Source organism: Manis javanica, chromosome 8, assembly GCF_040802235.1.
Source record: "Manis javanica isolate MJ-LG chromosome 8, MJ_LKY, whole genome shotgun sequence".
Lineage (NCBI taxonomy): Eukaryota > Metazoa > Chordata > Mammalia > Pholidota > Manidae > Manis > Manis javanica.
In genome coordinates, this window is record NC_133163.1 from 116,052,240 (window position 1) to 116,072,364 (window position 20,125).

The 20,125-nt window shown below is 38.8% G+C and overlaps 1 protein-coding gene across 4 annotated transcripts in view; it reads left to right on the forward strand.

Moving 5' to 3' along the window:
• LOC108406718 (IQ domain-containing protein H) overlaps window positions 1-20,125 on the forward strand; it is a 128,374-nt gene that overhangs the window by 28,677 nt on the left and 79,572 nt on the right. For 3 of the 4 annotated variants that reach the window (XM_037010038.2, XM_073212043.1, XM_073212041.1), the window contains 3 exons: window positions 7,605-7,688; window positions 11,508-11,683; window positions 17,022-17,294. In XM_037010038.2, coding sequence (XP_036865933.2) covers window positions 7,605-7,688; window positions 11,508-11,683; window positions 17,022-17,294 — 533 coding nt within the window. The remainder of the gene's footprint in view (window positions 1-7,604; window positions 7,689-11,507; window positions 11,684-17,021; window positions 17,295-20,125) is intronic. The other variant, XM_073212042.1, reaches the window with a different exon arrangement.

Below are 20,125 nucleotides of genomic sequence, written 5' to 3' on the forward strand. Positions count from 1 at the left end.
TGGGATCAATTCTAGCACAGAATTAGCCCTAGAAATAACTGCACAATGCCACTAGCTAACTGGGGATGCACTAACTTGTCTGAATCCTAAAAATGAAAGATTAGTAGCTGATAACTGCATAATAACTTCATAATATATTGCAGTTGAAGGCATTTGGTTATTATATGGTTTTGCACACACAGGAGTAATTGCATCCTCCAAACCCACGGCCACAGAAAGGATACTCATTCAGTCACGTTTTTGACCACAAAATATTTATAACGTATTTTTAAATCTAGGGCTTGGTAAAATGAACATTGAGACAGTTACACATTGCAGAGTAACCTCTTTGAAAAGAGTTCTAAAATTTGATTGACTGTTACATGTTTTGGGTAGCATTTCTAGATGTAACAAAAAGTTTTAGCTAGTCAGCTCACAGGAAAGGTGGGATCTATTGATCAATTGTCCAAGGAAACTGATCAGCCTTGCAATTTTGTAAGATGATGAACTCATCCTTTACAGAGTATATAGGCTGATCTCTTAATTGGGTATTGCATATTTTTATCATTTTTATTAATGCAATATAATTATAACAAAATAATGTACTATGGTTCATAGCAAGAATAGAATACTAGGCTCTATTTTAAGCAAAATCTATCAGTCAACTAAGAAAGAACTGCAACAAAGAATCCTAATTCCTCTAAAAAAAAATCAAAGACCTAAATAAAACGTGCAAACTAATTCTGCCTTCAATTCCTTTGGCCAAGTTATTTTCTCCACTTGTAATTTAACCCCTGTGCTTCTTTATTACAGTGCATCATTTTAGTGCTACACTTAAAGTCAGTGGCATTTTTAAATATAGTGACATTAAATAAGATATGCCAAGTACAGGGCTCTTATGCTCCAAGCAGGTTTATAAGGTCCTGCCAGCCAATTAAACCCCCAGTGATGACTTCCCTCTCTCACTTCTCTTCCTCCTTGAAAATAAAAATAGGGAACCTACTGAGGTGGGATTTTTCTCTTTTCTCTATGTAATCTTTTATTTCCTTGCCAACTGATTTAATGGTTAAAAGAAATGTATATAGTTCAGCTTCCACCCCCCGACACACACACCCCGTGCATTATTTCAGCAAATTATCCTTGGGGCTAACACAATGAGTGGTCTCCAAGATACTCCTCTCTGTAAGATTGTAGATCCTGTTATTGTAAGGTTCAAAAACAGTATTTTTCTGCTGCTCTGTACTGTCAGAAAAGACTAAAAAATTTTTTTTAAAAAAGCTTACTTTTGTGTACAACTGACCATCCACAAATGCTCATGAGAGAGTAGCTTCCTCACTCCAGTCTCTTCCACCAGAAGATAAGAACTCCGTTTGTGAACAGGGGCAGGGTAGGCGAGGACCACAGCCAAGAGTGTTATATCTGAAATCACATTTTTGCTGTGCCTCCAAGCACATCAGCACCTTTCTACTTTCTCGTTGTTGAGTTGACAATTCAAAGACATCATAGACTGTTCCTTCCCCCTCAGGGCTAGGAAATCAGGACTTTCAATCAAATCTTCACAGTTTTCATCATGTATTTTGGCAAGTAGTTCCGGAATCCACAGGTTAGCAGTGGGGTTGCCACACTAGATCCTCGAAACAAATGTACTGCCAAGGGCTCCCAGACAGCAGGTGCCTGAAATACCTAGCTCTTTTGGGACAAAGTACACTTAAATTTTCAAATTTATTCCTAGCTCAAATTAAAATGAAAACATATTTGTATTCATCCATGTTGTCTTCATCCAAGTACTCCATACCAACACTCATTTATTGGTTAGACCATAGTAGGCCTTATGATACTGTAATATTGAACTACCAGTAGGTCTTGAGTTATTTGATGCTGTACCATGAAATACCAAAGTGACAAATATCAAATGACACCAGTTCATGAGCTTTTCATGAAATGAATTAATACTAAGATAGGCTCTAAAAAGAGTCTTGACAAATACTAAGATAAAATCTTTGCCCTCTCCTTTATTCTCATAAAAAAAGTGTTAAAGTGTTTGTTTAGTAGTTCTCAAACTTATACTTGTAAAAACCATCAAGGCCCCGGACAAGTGTTGGTTTACGTGGGTCTTATCTGTCAATATTTAGCATGTTAGAAACTAAAACTGAGAAACTTGTAAAATATTTAATTAATTTTAAAGTAGCAATAATAAACCCATTACCAAAGCTAACCTAAAAACCATATTTTTATTTTAAAAAAACTTATTTTTCTAAAACAAAAAAAAATTTTGCGAAAAGAGTGGCATTGGTTAGCAAGTTTGCAAATCTCTTGATAGAATATAATTGGCTTCTCATATCTATTAGTGCATCCGGTCTGTTGCAAAATATTGTTTTGGTTGAAATACATGGATAACACCTGGCCCTACACGGATAAGTATTTGGAAAAGAGAAGAATACTTTATATATTTTATAGTCTTTTCAGAAAATTGGATATATTCTCCTTTGCCTTTATACCAAAACTCAGCCGTGCTCATTTTTGTGTTTGTTATAATATGGAATCTGAAATCATATCGGTAAACTTCCTGTACTTTGTGAAAAGTTAAGACTGAAAAAGGCAAAGATATTAGTATTACTTTGAAAAGAGTTTTGACCTTCCAGACCCCTGGAAAGGGGCTGTGGTCCCCAGACCGTGCGCTGAGACCCACTGGCTTGGTTGCCCACAGTGTCAGCCACCGGCAAGGCTGACAAGAAGTCCTCCCCTTGTTGAAGGGAGGCCTTTCCAGCCACACAGGTCCATTTGGCCAATTAGGTTTGAGAATGTTTTCAAAACTCACCAAGGATTTGAATGCCTCCTGCGTTTTCTGTGTCCTCATCGTAAAATCCCCTAATCTCTCTCGGTAGCGCCCAGAACACAACTCTCAGTTTTATTTTCATCAATCTGGCACCGGATAAACTGTATAAACAACCTAGATAACCTCTCTCTTGCTATAACCTTATCTGTTATCTCAGTATCCTGTGTATTCACACTTGTACAAGTAATTAAAACCTGACAACCAGAATGTCTGTCTAGATCACATTTCTCTAGACGACTGTGATATGCTGATGTGTAATCATCTGTGAAGTATGTCACATGTTCTCCTAAATTTTTACTATTAGAGTACCAAGGTTGTAGGCTAATAGCTAACTATTTTATGAATTAGAGCAACTCAAGATTATCTCTATAATAATGTGACTCTTTCTTAGTTTGCATCTGGGATGCTTTCTTGAGTGGAAGACAAAGGGATGAAGTTACTGCTATTGCTACTGTAACCCTGTGCATGCCCCTAACAGTGTGTAATGCATTTAAATATCATGTGTTGCAAGAGTGGGAAAAAGGTTGAGAACTACTGCTCCAGTCCATCAAACTGAGGAATGGATGACTATCATCTCAGGCCAGGGTGACCAATGAATGGCAACTACTTGGTAAATGGAAGCCTTTTGTCAACCCTTTCTGTGTCTTAGGTACCATTATAAGGACAGGGACTTGGAGACAAGAAACTAGGAGTCAACCACAGGGTAATAATCAGGGTGTTCAAGAATCCACAATTCCACGGCCACAGCAGGGCCTGTCACAGAGGCACCCCCAGTCCCAAGGAGGCAGAGTCACTGAGCACAGCTTTGCTCAGGTTCTTGGGTTTCTGTGGTTGCTGGGGAGACAAAGCCAATGCTGGCAGAGCTGATTTCCTGGGTGCAAAGAGGCAATTAGTATCATCTGGTGGGTGTTTGTGTGGGAGTGGGGACACAATGGGGAGGGAGAAACCATAACTAGTCATCACTGAGGAACATCCTTGATTCAACAGAAGACTAAATGTAGTTGAATAACTTCAGAGAGGCATCTCTCAGGTATCTCTCTTTGATATGTAACAGAGAAATGATGAAACTCTATCAAATTAGGAATATTTTGCAGGTGATGAGGATGGCCTAGGAGAGAGGCTGTGTTCCTTTCTTTGGTGATAAGCAAGAGAGAGTGCCCCTTTATGCCAGTGCTGTTTCATTCTATGCAGTTGAGGTCCTAGAAAAAACTGCAAATCCCATTTACCATTCTCTGAATCCCCCAGAAGTTCTCCAGATCAGAGAATCCAATTTTATAAGAGGTGAAAGGAGGGGTGGGAGTGCTTGAGAACACAGGGGAGACAGGGCTAGGAATTTAAAAGACAGCTTCTTCAAGTAGGGTCTTCAGACACATTCCGTTCATTCCTTCAACTGGGGATAGCCCACTGTTCCCACTCTAATGGAGCTTACAGTCTGGCTACAGGAACCAGCGCGGTGCAGGGGAGAGGAGAGACAATCAACAAACAAGGGAACAGGCAAGCAAACATATAGTAGCAGAAATGAAAAAAGCGTAGCAAAGAAAGGGTGCAGGAGAATGACAATGAGGGGACACTGAGAGCTGTCTTAGAAAAGGCTTCGCTGATGGTACGTAGGGCCTATCAGCTGATTTGCTAGAAGAACTGCATTTGGATAGCTCAAGTAACTCAGTGCACAGAACAAAAAAAATTGCCCTACGTTTAAATGAAGTGCCTTTTGATAATTTCAGCCTAGCTCAGGAAAGAAAAAACAATAATAGCAACAGAATGCTTATTGAGTGCTTATTATGAGCTCTTAGTAGGGATCCAGGCCTCCCTCATCTTTCAGTTAGAGGAGAGAGAAGAACAGAATGTCTGACGGGTGATACGTACCAGGAGTGAGGGAAGGTAGGCCCTCATGTTAGTTTTCTGTTGCTCTCTAAGAAGTTAACACAAGCTTAGTGGCTTAAAACAATACAATTTTATTGCCTTACAGTAATAATTCTGATGTTCAGAAGTCCAAAAGGAGCTAAAATCAAGGTGCTGGCAGACCTGCATTCCTTTCTGGCAGGAGGTTCTAGGGAAGAACCTGTTTCTCTATCCTTTCCAGCTTCTAGAAGCCACCCACAAAGGATGACCAAGGGAAGTCCTTGGCAGCCCCCTCCATCTTCAAAGCCAGCAACAGTGCATCTTTCCCTGCCTTTCTTTTACAGACACACCTTCTCTAAACCCTATTCCTCTGCCTCCCTCTTCCATTAAGGGCCCTTGTGATTACATTGGGTCCAGCCAGATAATCCAGGATAATCTCCCTATTTTAAGGGCAGCTGATTAGCAACCTTACTTCCACTTGCAACTTTATTTCCCCTTTGCCACGTAACCTGACATATTCACAGGTTCCAGGGATTAGGACACAGACATCTTTGGAGGACCATTATTCTACCTACCCCAACAACTGAAAATAAGTGAGAAAGAGGCAAGGGTTCTTTGTCCCTTCTGGAGTTCTCTACTCGCTCTTTTAGAATCTTGCCTTTTCTCTTTCTTTACGTAACCACATTTGTCACAAGAGCTAAATGCAGCATCTGAACTGTAATTTGTAGGTTAATATGATCTTGGACAAGAGAAAAGGGCGTGCCCTGAATTTCCTTATTGAAGTTGGTGGTCTCTCAAAACTCCCCAGTGTTTCTAGCCTGCCCTTCACAGTATCCATGTCTTGGTAGATTATATTTCAAAGTGTAATGTTTCATTGACACTGGTGAATGCTCCAAAGCCACAGCCCCTTGTTGATAGTTGCCTGGTTAAGTTGCTATTGTATCTAACATGCTGCTACCACTAACGAGATCTTTTCACCGTGTCAGCACACATACTTTGTGGATGTACAAAACATATGAATAAATCTGACTTTAAGAAAAAAATGCACTCAGCTTCTGCTCTGCTGATGGCAATGGGCACTAAACTGTACCTTGTCCACGTAGAATGGCTTCTTGCTAATCTCTCTGCATAATCTGCTGCTGTTACGGAGTTTTGGAAGTGCACAAATCCCATAACATTAGAAGACCTTATGTTTACACAGCACTTTACAGTTTACAAAATGTTTTCATATCTGTTACTTCATATGGTCCTCTGTAACAGTGTTCTGAGATTAACAGACAGTTCTTTAAAATGGGTGTGTTTCTAGGGTTAATAGAGTAACCAGTTCCACCAGAATTCTGGGTAGACTGTATATATCCTTGATCAGTGGTAACAGAGGTACCAAAGTAATTTGTCGGAAAACTAACCTCAAGCACTTGATTGAAACACAGACTTAACTCACTCACATGCTGCATGTGCATCAACAAAGTGATCAGACATCCTTTATATTTTAAATTGGGCATCATCTTAATGAGATATCTCACACTGCCTTTTATCTTTACTTTTGAAAGGAAATGCATTCATGAAATGTTCTCAGGCACTCTTTTTAATCATACTGTATTCTTTAGGCATTTTTCCTGCCTTCTTATAGTCTTAATATGTAAGTTATTTGTAGTACATCTTTGTAAATATTTATCTGAATATAGATAGAATTATGCATGTGCAAAATCCCAAGAATTACAATATTGCAACCACATATCAAGATGACATTGCATGTAGCTGTCTATATTACTTTTAGGAGGTGGAATGATTCCCCAAATTATTTTAGAAAATAGTAATTTTTCAAAAAAACAATTCAAACAACCCATTTGTCCTTCTGCCTTTTTAGTTCTTAAGTTCATCTGCATAAAGCAAAAGGGAGACTTTAAGATGAATTGTAAACTCATTTAATTTCCAGACATTGTCTAGTTTTTAAACACCAACTTCAAAGCAAAGAGCCAATTATCAGAGTTCATTTGATCTCTAGCCCTGTTGCTGGAATTGTTATAGTTTTCCTTCTGCTGAAGAGGAAATCTGTGTCACATCTCAAAGATGTAATATTTAAAATCACTTTATCTATAGCAGTTTAACTTGAAACATGTGTTTGGGCTCACTAACCACAAGGAGGCATTGAAGCATCTCTTCAAAATGTGAAAAGCAATTTTACTTTTAAAAAAACGTGGCACCTACAGTTGCTGAATTTCATATAAGCAATTATACCTGCTTGTGAGTATGCACGCCTTTGAAGTTCATGTTTGGATCCACTTTTTTTTTTTTAACCCCTGAAATAGCAACAGGAAGTGTGGCTGAGATTGTCTTTTTTGTAGAAGATTTTTGGACAGTAGTAATCCACACTTGTTTTCCTTCTGTTGTTTCCAGTGGACATGAAGGCAAACTGCAGGACTTTTTATTAGTACTGACAAAGTAATTGCATCAACCTATATAGCCTTTTAAAGGTTATAAAAAAAAAGTTAAAAGTTCTGTCGACTGTGTGAGCAGAAGTATATTTCTTCAGCATTTAGAATTACTTAATTACATGTTCCAGAGAGCAAGGGAACCTCTGAAATCTGTGTGTCAGTTTAGAATGATTCTGGGACACATCTTCAAAATGTCACATAGGAAGCATATGTTCAAAAAGCCAAAATAGTTTTCTTTTTTACCCTGAGCATAATTTTCTTATATGCTGTTTTGAAAATTCAGGTTACATGTCAGAAAATTTCCCTATGTTTTTGTAAGTCTGATTCCCAGTAGCTTTGCTGGTATTGCACATCTTCCAGAATAATCCTTAATCCCCTGAGAAGCGAGGACCGCATTCTTGGGAGTTACACTGTTTGTGCAACATGCTTCAGAGAAAATCTTTCCTGGAACTGTGCCATTCTGCCATACTGACTTGCTCTTTCCGAGTTTTGACACCTTGTTTGCCTTTTAGGATATTCTGAGCCCATACGACAAAATATTGCCGACTTCAACACACAGCAGAACACACAGCTGGGGAGGCTGTGTGACATCTTAGGTATCGTAAATACTTTTACACAAATGACTCTTTGGAATGTTTAGCAGTGGATGTTGATAAAATGTTTATTTTTTGCTTATTTTTTTCCTCTACAGGGAAAAGCTTGTATTTCTAATCTACTTGCAGGGCAATTGAATGTTTTAAGGAACAGATTTATAATGAAGTCAACTTGAATTTTAAAATGACATTTTTAGCCAACATACTTGGGTAGCCTTCTACATTCTCTTTGCTGCAGGTTTGGACAAGGATGTCTCTCCTTTGCTCCAAATCCTCTTCATTTACTCCATGCAGGAGTGAAGTCAGCATTTTGTATTTGTGTCAATACTGCCGATTATATTATCTGAGGAATGAGCACCAGGTGGTATCAGAAATGAAGAGCATTGTGTTTTCATTAGAGGAATAAGAGGGAAATGAAGATAGATTTTTAAAAGAAGCTTTTACTTAAATACATCTAGTTAGAAAACAGGAGGTGCCTGGAGGGAATTCTTAGAAATACAGACCTTGATAGACACATCTTTGTAAAAGGCATGTTCTGTTACTGGTTCGGTTAGTTCTCACTCAAACACCAACCTGGGGCTGGGAGAAGGGGATACAAGAATGTGATGGCTTGGGATACGGTCTGAGGCCAGGGTTCAGGTTACACTTAAAAAATAAAGGCTGCAGATGCTAAGCAACTGAATAAACGGATTGAATCCGTTTAGGAGGTACTAACCAAAAATTCAGAGTTAAACAAAAACTAGGTTTTTATTAGTTACCAAATAACATCCTCTTTGTTCCGTTAAAATATAATTGCTTTGGCCCTTATTTAAGCAAAACAAGGAAGAATTTTAAATTATCAATGACCAACTTAGCTGGCTCCCTGGAATGACATACTTTACATGATTCATATATATTTCAGCATCATTATTATTTTATAAATGCCATTTGGTAACAAAAATACATCAGTACTAGAAATTTACAGTGTCCTAAAATAATAATAGTGTAATTGCTTTAATCTATTATCCAGGCACTAATATTGTTTTTCAGGATTACAAAAGATTTTTTTAATGACTTGAGATTGATTTATTAGTGCTGAGCTATTTCAACTAAAAACCTGACTGGGTGAAAAGCACTGAAGTGCAGCAGAGGGCAGACTTTGCTCTAATTTATTTGAATTAATTTTTTTCAGCTTTTTATATACCCTTCTATATATAGTACAAACTGCCACCAAAGATTCTCATTATCAGAAGAGACTTGAAAGTATTAGGCTTCTATTTTAAACAGGTCAATAATTCAGTCTGTGTCTACCTGCAATGGAAAATTGTACTAACAGGAACATGTCTGATAAGAAGTATGAGCCAAATGCCATTTGTTGGTACATGATCTTCATGACAAAACAATGTAACCCTAAAACGTCTCCAAGAGGAGTGATGAAAGCTTAGAAATAGTGGTTTAAAGATAGAAAAAGTACTTACCTGTGAAATAAAAATGTGAGGAAATGAGAAAAATTAGTAATAATTTTGTGGAAGAATAAATGATTACTTTTTTATTCCATTAATCCCTAGGAAAGGAATTATTCTGCTTATTCAGGGGGAACAAAGACAATCTGATCATGTTGGTAAGACTTGTCATTCAAATATTGGCTATGGAGTCAGGGTGTCAGGTGGAGACCTCAATGACTAGTATTTTCAATTTCTACATGAGTTCGGCGAGAGAATGATTGCTGGCATTCTAAGCAATTTTCATATTAATTCCCTTCCAAAATTACCTTGTAAATTAATTTTGAACATGTGTAGATTCAAAACCAAGCCATATAATGCTGGATATTAGTGTTTGTGATACATATTCCTTTGGCAGAAATGCATGGGAATGGTAAAATTAGCAGTAGGATTTGTCATTTAAACCTAGAAATTTATCCCTCCAAAATTTTTCTTTTGCTATGGAGTCTTTTTTCTTCATTTTTGTGTCCTTTTTTTATATTTAAATACTTGTTGGTTTTTAAAAGTACTAGTTTGGTAAAACACTAGTCCCTTTTTGAAAACACAAGACTAGGGATAACTAATTTGATCATTCTGCAATTGGATACAAGTTATTCCACTACCATCTCCTCAGTTGATTTATTTTGAGGTTTATGTGGCAATCTGGTTTCAAAATTAAATAGGTGCCACTTAAATATTTGCATTTATGGAGCACCTTCTCTGGGCCTAGCCCCGGTCCAGTTCAGAAGAGACTGCTTCTAGATACAAGATGCTCGTTCCGGAGGAAGAGTTCTCCTACAGGCCTTGGTTCTCACTAATTGGGTAAGACTTTCTACTTCCCGAATCTCTCCATTCTCCCAGATCTCTTCAGTCAACCCACAAGTATTTATCAAGTGGCTCCTGCATACTCCACATTGAACCAGGGCTTGGGGAACATAGGAAGGAGTACATACCTTGCCTTTAAGGAATTAGGAGAGACAAGATTAATAGATTCAAAACATTAGGATGAACAGCAGAAGACAGTGCATCATATTAAATCTTGAGGCACGGATTAAAAGGAGCAGGTGCTGAGGGCAGGGTGGGGAGTCGCTGCTGGCTGGCCCAGTCAGGGCCATGTATCTAAAGTGTTTGTTGAGCATCTGTTATGTGCCAGATACTGTACCAGGTGCTTTGTATATATTCTTTCATTTAAAACTCTCCAAAACTCCATGCCCCAGGCAATTTTATTGCCCATTTTACAGATGAAGAAACCAGTGCTTAGAAAGGTTAAATAATGTGCCCAGGGTCACTGAGCAGATGAGCTAGAATGTAATCCATCTACGCTCTTTATTCTCTACAGCTGAATTGAGGAGTCTTAAAATCTCCTCTTGGCCCTATCTGACCAAGTAAAGATTTTATAACGCTCCCTCCTCGAACTTCGCTAAGCACATGGCCTGCATGCTTCACTGTGCCCACTAGTCTCCACCACGTTTTACAACTGTGTGTGCATGGGAAACGTGCCTCTTGGGCAGCATCTCAGTTGCTGTGATTCCTGTATTTCTCTCCATGCCTAGCCAACTGCTTTGCCCTACTGATCGGTCAGTTATTTTATGAATGAATGGGTGACCCCATTGGCTGCTGACTTCCTGCTTATACTCCCTAAAATATTTTGCAGCATGGAGTAGGTAATCTCATCTCACTTTTCCATTTGGATGAGATATTTAATTAGGATTTTTTTCTATGTACATAGTAAAAAGCCCGTCTTAAGCAGGAGAACAGTTAAGACAGTGTTTCCTCTAAACCAAGAATCACTAAATGTCCTATTTAAGTAATATACTCCTCTTTGAGAATGGAGCAAGGAAAAGGTTCGCTTCCTGAAATAATTGTTGCTATGGTCATGATCAGACCATTATTTGGACAGGATGCTTCCTGAATTGGCCCTGCCAAGTCCAAGCAGAATAAGAAATTGCAATTTCATCAGCTTTGAAAAGTTAATAGCTCTGTTTTATAATTTACTGAAGTTAATGGGATACATTTTTAAAGCAGTATGCAATTCCCATTGATGTTAATGGTAGTTCTGGGGCTAAATCCCTATGTATCATTTGAAAGTACACTTCTACGGTACCTCACAGTCCTCCTTTTGACAGAATTACATTGTCTAATTTTTGGGCGGTGGTGTTATTTATTTTTTCTTTAAAGAAATGTTAAGGTGTAAAAAAGCCAGTTATATTGTTAAGATCTCTATAAAAGCCATCTAAATTAAATTCAATGTGGCTTTTGGATATGCTCTTTATTTTAAACTGTGCAACATCAATCCAGTGCCGGAGTTCATAATGTCATTTACCTTTACACCCGTAATTAATGTTGTGCCTGTTGTTTTCAGATGCCAATGTAAACGTCATCTACATCTGCTCCCATCAAATGAATGACGAGTTACTGCTATATTACAATAAAATCTTGAGTCTACAGGCAGCTGTCAAAACGGGGAACCTTGAGGACAGAAGTGACCTGCAGGACAGGTTCAAAATTATCACCCCTGAAGCTATAAACATCTTCACTGTGAGTTTGTCTTCTAATTACTACGGCTTCAGGGATGCAGTAAAATTAAATTGGAAATTTTATAACTTGCAACGCTCCGGTACACATCAGTGAAATATTATTGCAAGTTTAACAGCTTTACTGATTAGACGACTAGTTGGACTGTAGGAAATAAATATCCCAGTTTAACTTTCAGACTTCGTTGAGCTCCCCTTGGCCAGTTTCTCTGTAGCAGAAGCCTAATTGCAGTTATTGGTGGTACCATCAAGTAGGTGAATTTATAACATCAATAGTTCCTTTTTTGAAATTTGGTGCGGAGGACACCAAGACAGAGAAAGGCTAGGCCTGCCCATGGTCACAAAGCTAGTTAGGAACAGAATCTAGACCAAGGCCTGTTTTCTGATTTTTATGCTGGTATCCCTTGTTACTCCATGGGTTTTCCTCCGGGAAATTTGGCCAGATTCACTCTATCACATGGTTCATAATAAACAAGGTTCTGATTTTTTTTTAACTGGTTCTGATTTTTAAGGAATGGAATGAATTCTGAGTAGAATGCCATCCCTAGACAGGAGCTTTAGGGAAATTCATGGACCCACAAGGGCAGCATTGATTAGGCAGTGCAAGAGACGGCTTAAAATAAATTTATATTTTAATAAGAATTTAAATTTTCCATGTTAACCCACATTTTAATACCTAATTTAATACCCAACACCTAATTTAATAACCGATAGTTTAATACCAATTTTAAGGCGACAGTTTTCTTTTATACTTAAGAGTGAATTTCCCGGTAAAGGCACCTCTCTCCTTTCACAGCAGGAAGCAGCAAAGGCAACTCTCTATTAGCAGAGAAACTGATTGCATGCTTTATGCAGGAAGTACCTATGTGTTGAGTTACTGTCCATTAACTCTTCAGAGACACCATGATTTGACCCAGAAATCCCCTGCCAGGGCCAGGGAGGATTGCTATACCATTTTTATTTTGCTGGTATATGCAATGAATTGTCCTCAGGTCTTACTATCTTCTACCAAGAGGAAGATTTTATTTTTCCTTAACTGGATACCTCAGTATTCTCCCCCAGACTCTCTGCCTGGCTCTGTCCCAGTGGCCTGCTTGACTGCGGAAGGGGAGGGCAAGGGCAGGCGCGGGGTAAGCAACAGAAAGGACGGGACAAATCCTCACCACCTACCTACATTCCTAGGGCCCTCTCAATATCCTCCATCCTGTAAAGATGGCTTTGGTGCTTCCTGGCTGTCCCCTGCCTCAGTGGCAGGCTTACTGTGGATATGAGGAAGCAAGGAAGAAAAAAGCTATCATTACTATATAGTTAATTTTCCTGATTTTTCCAGCTAGCAACTGAGCTAATGTCTGATAGCTGCTAAAAAGGGTTTCTGTGCATCCAAAATGCCCACATGCATTCAAGAGGCACGGAGTAGGGAACGGACACTTGGGAGAAGGAACGTGACTGAAGAACTAACATTTATCAAGTGCTTAGCACACATTTTCTGATTTTATCCTCAGAACAATGCAGCGAGATAGAAATGATCAGTCCCCTTCTGTGCATGAGGAAACATTTTCTAGTCCGAAGTTACTATGGGGCCAGAGTGTGAACCAAAATCTCTTTGACCCCAGAACACAGTGTGAATTGGAATGACTGCTTTGCCCCCGGAGGACCTTGTGGCCCTGGGCAAGCCCCTTTTCCTCCTGGTCCTCTGTTCTTCATCTTTAAAATGAGGTGAAGGGCTAGATAATTTCAAGGTCCTTTCCAGCACTATAATCCTACTTCCTGAGAAATGTACCCCTGCCAGTCCACTCTCCAGCTTCCAAGCAGGAGATGGGCAGTTAGCACTCACAGATGCACTGAGTTGTAACTAGAGTGTAGGTTTGTATCTCTGTGAGTATAGATAAGTAGGGAATATTTTAAGTACTTAATACTTCTCATAGTTGAAGTTCAAATTACTTGAATAATTAATCACTCAGAGAATCAACCTTTTTAAAATATAAGAATTAAACTCTCACTTTCAAATCAGATCCTCTTCATGTTTAATTATTGCTTTATTTCTTTTTAATGGGTTTAAGAGATTGTGTCAGTGTGATTTTCATTCAAATGGATAGCTTTGAGTTTTTTTTAAAGCATGCCAAAAATCTGTTTGCACATCTCTCCAAGTTACTTTACAGTGCTTGAATTTGTAATGGTAAAAAGTGCTGTTATAAAGTCATCATGTCTATTTTTAAACATTTTAATGTTTATGAAGATATCCTAAACAACTTTTTTTGTCTCAGGTCAAAAAAAATTATTAGTGGTGATAAATGTAGCTGTAATATTATGGAATTAGGAACATTTTAGATTTTTGTCATCTGTGTTAATCCACTGCCTGGATTTGATGATACTGATTTTCTCTAAATGGTCATACAAGACTCACCATCAGTAATGTGTCCTCTGCCATCAATCATATTTAAATCTTTATTAAGCACGTACTGAACACAGTACTATGGTACCACCTTGTCTGAAGAATAAGGCATGCCCACAGATGACTATAATGCAGAATCGGGTAGAGTACTTGCAAGTAGAGATGAGCAACCCTAATAAAGACAGGCTTGCTCAGAACTTTAACATTAGTGTCTATTGCTGCATCTGCCATCCCCTCCTCACACCTCATAAATTCACCAGACCTTTACTACTCAATCTGTAAACCTGGAAGAGACAGTGGCAGCTGTAGTGTGACACCTGAGTTTAAATCCTGCCTCTGCTGCTTACTGTGTGACCTTGGGCAAATCACTTGAGCCTCAGTTTCTTCATCTCGAGAAGAGGGACTGTTCATTGGCACAGTGTTGTATAGATCAATGAGAGAATACACAGCAGAAATGCTTTGACCTCATGAACTTAACGTGAGAGGACCGTCACCTTGAAACACTCTTCTAGATAACCCGAAAAGCCCACCATGCACATTGTGACTCAAGTCACTAATTCTCCTAGACATTTCAGTTTTTCTACATTTCCTCTTTGGAATCATCCATGGGGAAAGGAAGGGAGTGAAATGAAGAGGACAGACAGTGATCCACCAGACAAGAAACAAAGTCACAAGATGCTGTTAGCAACCATCGTCGAATGGACCGCTGGGTTTCCTAGAACTGCATTATCAGAAATGGGTGTTGAAAATGGATTTAAATTATGCAAAGGCATATTGCATAGATCTAAGGAGCCTCAAATAGAACACTTAAGGAGGAAAGGCCCAGTAGGGTAAATCATATAAATCCTTTTTTCAGAGGCTCTATTTTTCGTCTCTTTTGTATTGAGGTAAAAGTTACATAACATAAAATTAACCATTTTAACAACTTTAAATGTATACAGTTCAGTGGCATTAAGTACATTCACATTTGTTGTGCAATTACCACATCATAGATTTTCAAAAACTTTTTCAATGTCCCATGCAGAAACTCTGTATCCATTACCCAGTAAGTTCATAAGAGCTCTGGTTTTAGAAGGAAGGTTATTTCAGAGCTGGAAGGACCCTAGAGACTTCTAGTCAACTCCTCATTTGAATATGGGGAATTGAGGCTCAGAAAGGTCGAGTTTTCTGCATCAACTTGCAAGGTACAGATTCAGGACTAATCCAGGGGCTCTCCTCAGTCTCTCTTTCTTACTCAGCAGTTCTACCTTCTAACAATTTGCAGACTGGGGCTGCTGCTAGTCCCAGAAACAGATGATTGGCGTTTCTCCACATTTTTATGCCTGTTGAGTAGATACTTTAGACTAGAATTGGGGGAATAGGGGCTAGTCTACAAACTCCCTTGAACTCCCTTGAGAGTCTGGCATCTTGCATTATATTGTTTGCATGACATTTTAATGACTTTGTTTTACAGATAATTTTCTCTGTAATAATAATTACTACCATTTATTGAGTATCAACTCAATGCCGTACATTATAATAGGGATTTTACATTCATGATCTTATTTGACCCTTACAGCAATCAAGCAAATGGGCATTTTTATTCCCATTTAATGGATGGACAAACTTAGGCTCAGGGAGTCTAAGTGGCTTTCCAAGTTCAGGTTGCTTATAAGTGATAGAGCTGGATTTAAAGCAGAAGTATGTGACTACTAAGCCCCAGCACTTTCTCGTGTGCCACCTTCTTTCCCAGAGGAATTGAGTGCAATCTTGAATTGTCATATGCCATCCTTGGCTATTGTCTTTATCATGCCCTTTCCCACCTGATAAAATCCTATCCACACTTCAAAATTCACCTCAACCCCAGCCTCTTTCATAAAAACAACACCAGCCAACATCCACTGCTTATTATGTCCAAGGCACTATTGTAAGTACTTTACATGCATTATCTCATTTAATCCTCACAACATCCCTATGAGATGGGTACTATTATTATAACAGTCACTTTACAGATGAGGAAACTGAGGCCCAAGGAGAATGAGCAGTTTGCCTTTCCAGCTCTTCCCACCAGCATGTGGTCTCTGCCTCCCTCCTCCATGCCTCCAGGCCCTTTGCAGATCTTTCTGGCTCTTCTCTGCCTTATATTCATTATACATTAACTGCTCTCACTTGTGTCCCCCCTCTTTGAATGCAGAGACATGGTTATATTAGCTTTGTTGTGTGCTGACTATCTGGCCCTGTCCTCTGCCCCTATTAGACATGACAGAATTATTTATTTAATTGAATGAGCAGTCACATGTATTGCTGAGCTGGATCTAAATAGCCAAAAATAAAATGAAATAAGTTTTCCATTGGAAAATACATTTCAGTCTTGCTCACATTTTCAAATATTTTTCATTTGTGAATTCTCTCCCAAGTGTTGGCTAAGAACCACAATAATCATTGTAAAAGTATATATTTTCTGAAATGGACTTTGGGGTAGAACTTCGGGAAGAAAGTTATCAAGTCAAATGCCTTTTTCCTAATGAATGATTTAAAAAGATGCCAGATTGTCGTTTTGCCACAGTGAAGAATACTGTGGGGCTTTTTTTTTCTTCATTTTTTTGTATTGATTTTCCAGACGCTTTAGTGTTAAACCATGCCAGAAGTGTTGCAGAGATGAATCACTATTATCCAAAGGCCGCCAGCTTCTTTTCCTTCTGACAGAAGGATAATTCCACGTGGATCAAATAAATACAGATGTGTAGTAATTAGTTCTATTCCCAGTGAGCCTATTTCCAACACACTAAAGATGTGAGCGATTATGGAGCCTCACCCCAACAGCTTTTATCAATTTAAACTGCTAAACAACAGGATAGGTCATAACCCAGCCTGCTATTAATAATGCATTTATTGTGTGCAACATTATAAATTAGGCATATGGACTAGAAAAAGAACACCTTGTAACTCGAATAATATGATCTCCCTCCAGAAACATCATATGTGCCTGGCCACTCACCTGATGTACAGCCCCAAGGCAATCAAAAGAATAAAAAATCTCATCCGAGGAAAAGAGGCCTACATCGTCAGCGGGCTCCTCCATAGAGATGATTTGGCTGTGGCGGATATGTTAGGCATACCTATCCTGGGCCCGGAACCTGGCCTAGCTCATCTTTATAGCACCAAGTCGGGAAGTAAACAGGTCTTTAACAGTGCCGAGGTGCCAGTCCCTCCTGGAATATATGACATCTACAGTCACCAGCAGGTATGTGGGGTGGACAAGTGAGGCTCTGTTTGAATATCTCATATCCCTTTGACCACGTGGGCACGTCAGCTTTCTGGAGCCAACCCTACCCAATGAAGAATATGTGGAATACTTGAGTTGACTTGATGGGATCTACTTTAGGCCTTCATGTTTCAAAGTATCTTCCCATTGGCCTTGCAGAAGTTCCTAAAATTCCCCAAATATTTACTCATTTGGATTAAGACATTGAAGGCCCTATTAATGTACTAATTGGTTATCATGTGTTACCTTAACATGGAATAGTTCATCATCCTATTAGCTAGCCAGTCATTTAACACTACCCCCAAAAATGGGAGAGTCAATTTTGGCTAAGAGGAGCAGGTTTGGAGAGCTCCAAGGAGTGAGGCTTTCTGCGGAGTCAGATTGCAGAGGGCCTATAGCAGAGGGCTGCAGACATCCTTGGCTCTCTGAAAAGTCCTTTGACTCATCAGGAAGGGGCCATAAAGGGAGAAGGGAAAACCCAGGAAAGGGGAGTGAAATGGCTCCAGAAAGCAAACTAGCTGCTGGTGGTTTTTTGCCTTAGACCAGGTCTATGGATAAGAATTCTTCCAAAAGACAGACAGGGCTTTAACTATTTTGGAAACAATAATATTAATCATTAGAAATGATCTCTGAGTGAGCTCGGGCAAATGTTCTCTCATTTAACTGCTCTCTTTTTTACTATAAAGAAAAAGAATACAAATGGCTGTTTAACATTTCTAAACCTCTGTTTCAGGACATCTCTTGACAGACACAATTGATCCCAGACACCCATTCCTTGGGAAACGAAAAGAACCGTGTACAATGAAGCAGTTTGTACGGGACAGTATTTAGGGGGTCTCCTTATTCTCTCAGTTGCATGATCATGATGCTCTGTACTTCATAGCCACTGAGCCCAAATATCAAGCCTATCAACAAATTCTACTTTTCGGAGACTACTTTGAAGATAGTATTAACTTCTTAAATTGTCCTAAAATGTTTCAGTCTTACTAGAATGTTCTTGGGCAATACATGGGCTCATGAAGGAAGTTGCTCTTAAAGGTGGCAGAATCTGGAAAAGGCACAGGCAATTTTAACAGGAGTAGAAGAGCGAGTCTCCCCCTAAATTGGTGTGTCCCTTCCATTGTCATTAGCGTCTACTGGAATTTGAAGATAACAGGTAGATTGCTGGACTCTGCTTCCCACTAGAATACTCAGCTGACAAACTTATTACGGGCGAAATCCATTTTAAAATGATGTAACTCCACATATGCACATTACAGTAAACAATCTTCAAAACTTTGAAATGTAGGGCAATATTTATATTAAGTCTTGCTTTCATCTTCACTGATGAGAACTCAGGCAATTTTTGCTTTGAAATACTTTAGGACTTTATATGCTGACTGTGGCTATAGATGCAGACATATGTAATGCAGTACAACCTCCCAATAATGCTGGCATTCAGAAGTAGGATTAAACCCTCCCCACAGACAAAATGGGTTTGAGGGATGTCATTTCACCAGGGGCATGTGCAAACTGTATCATAATAAACCAAGTATAAATGTATGCTGCTCTACTTGTTTGGAAAACATACATCTGAGGTCATCAAGAATTGAAGTACTCCACTGAGATTTTTCCAGACGTGACTACCCTCCCTAATCTAGCTGAGCGTGTCAGTGTTCTGCATGTGCAGATGGTGATGAATCAACAACTTTGACTTCTTACCTATGTGCATCATAAACTTAAAGCTGATAAAAGAAAGCTGTGATTGTTTTAATTTAAGTTAATAAATATTCCTGACTATAAGTTGGATGTTAGCAGTAGACATTTTTCTACTTCCGCTGTATGCCAGTAGAGGATGAGTCGCAGTTCAAAATATATGGCATCTTTTGAACAGATAGACTCAAATAGAAAATGATAAATGTTTGGAAATAGCAGAAAGTCATTTGGTTTATGATTAAGTAATTTATTTATTTTGTCAATCTAGCAGGAGCCCAGTGTGCATTTCCTGCTTTGATCCGTAAAGTAAACATGCAAGTTCTCTTTCTGGCATGTGCTCCATATGAAATATTGACAGCTTTGGTTAAATAATCAAAAGTGGCGATGCTATTTTAAAGCACTGTTCAATTTTCACTTAAAGATAGCACATAATTCTTTCCAGTGGTGCAGCCTTTACAATACTATTGATCCTTTTCATTACTGTAGGGGATCCATCAACAGACTCCCATTTATAGGATTCTCAGAAGCAACAAATAATAGGATTTGGAAGAAACAGATAATAATTCTGTTAGTGGTTGAAACCTCCAAATATACCACATATCTTAATATACAATGAATAAGGCTGTGCCAGAACACCTTTCCTTATACTAGTGAATGAGTTTTATTGGATATTAACAGGCCAAAGACCATTTCTACTTCTGCAAAGTGGCATCATAGGATAGCAAAATATGATTAACTATAGAATCTATCTTCTCAACACAACACTAGAGAAAGAAGGGACATAACTTTGAAAGGCACATTTAAAAAATTTCCTAGGCTATACTCATAGCCATATGGTGTATAGACCAGAGTACTTGTCATTTAAACACCCAAATTATTCACAGACACTACTTGATAATTAGGGAGCTAAGACAATTCCATTTCCACCGTAATTGAATACCCCATGGTTGCATGGGGCTTCCAGTGATCTCAAGTATGCCCATTTTGGTATCACTCCCGCACTGCTGTGTAGCATAACACCCCCAGGAAGATTTACTGGAAAGACACACTCAAGAGAACAGATTGTGCCTTTAATCAAAATAATTTTAATCTTCCAGCGCAGACTCCAACAGAAT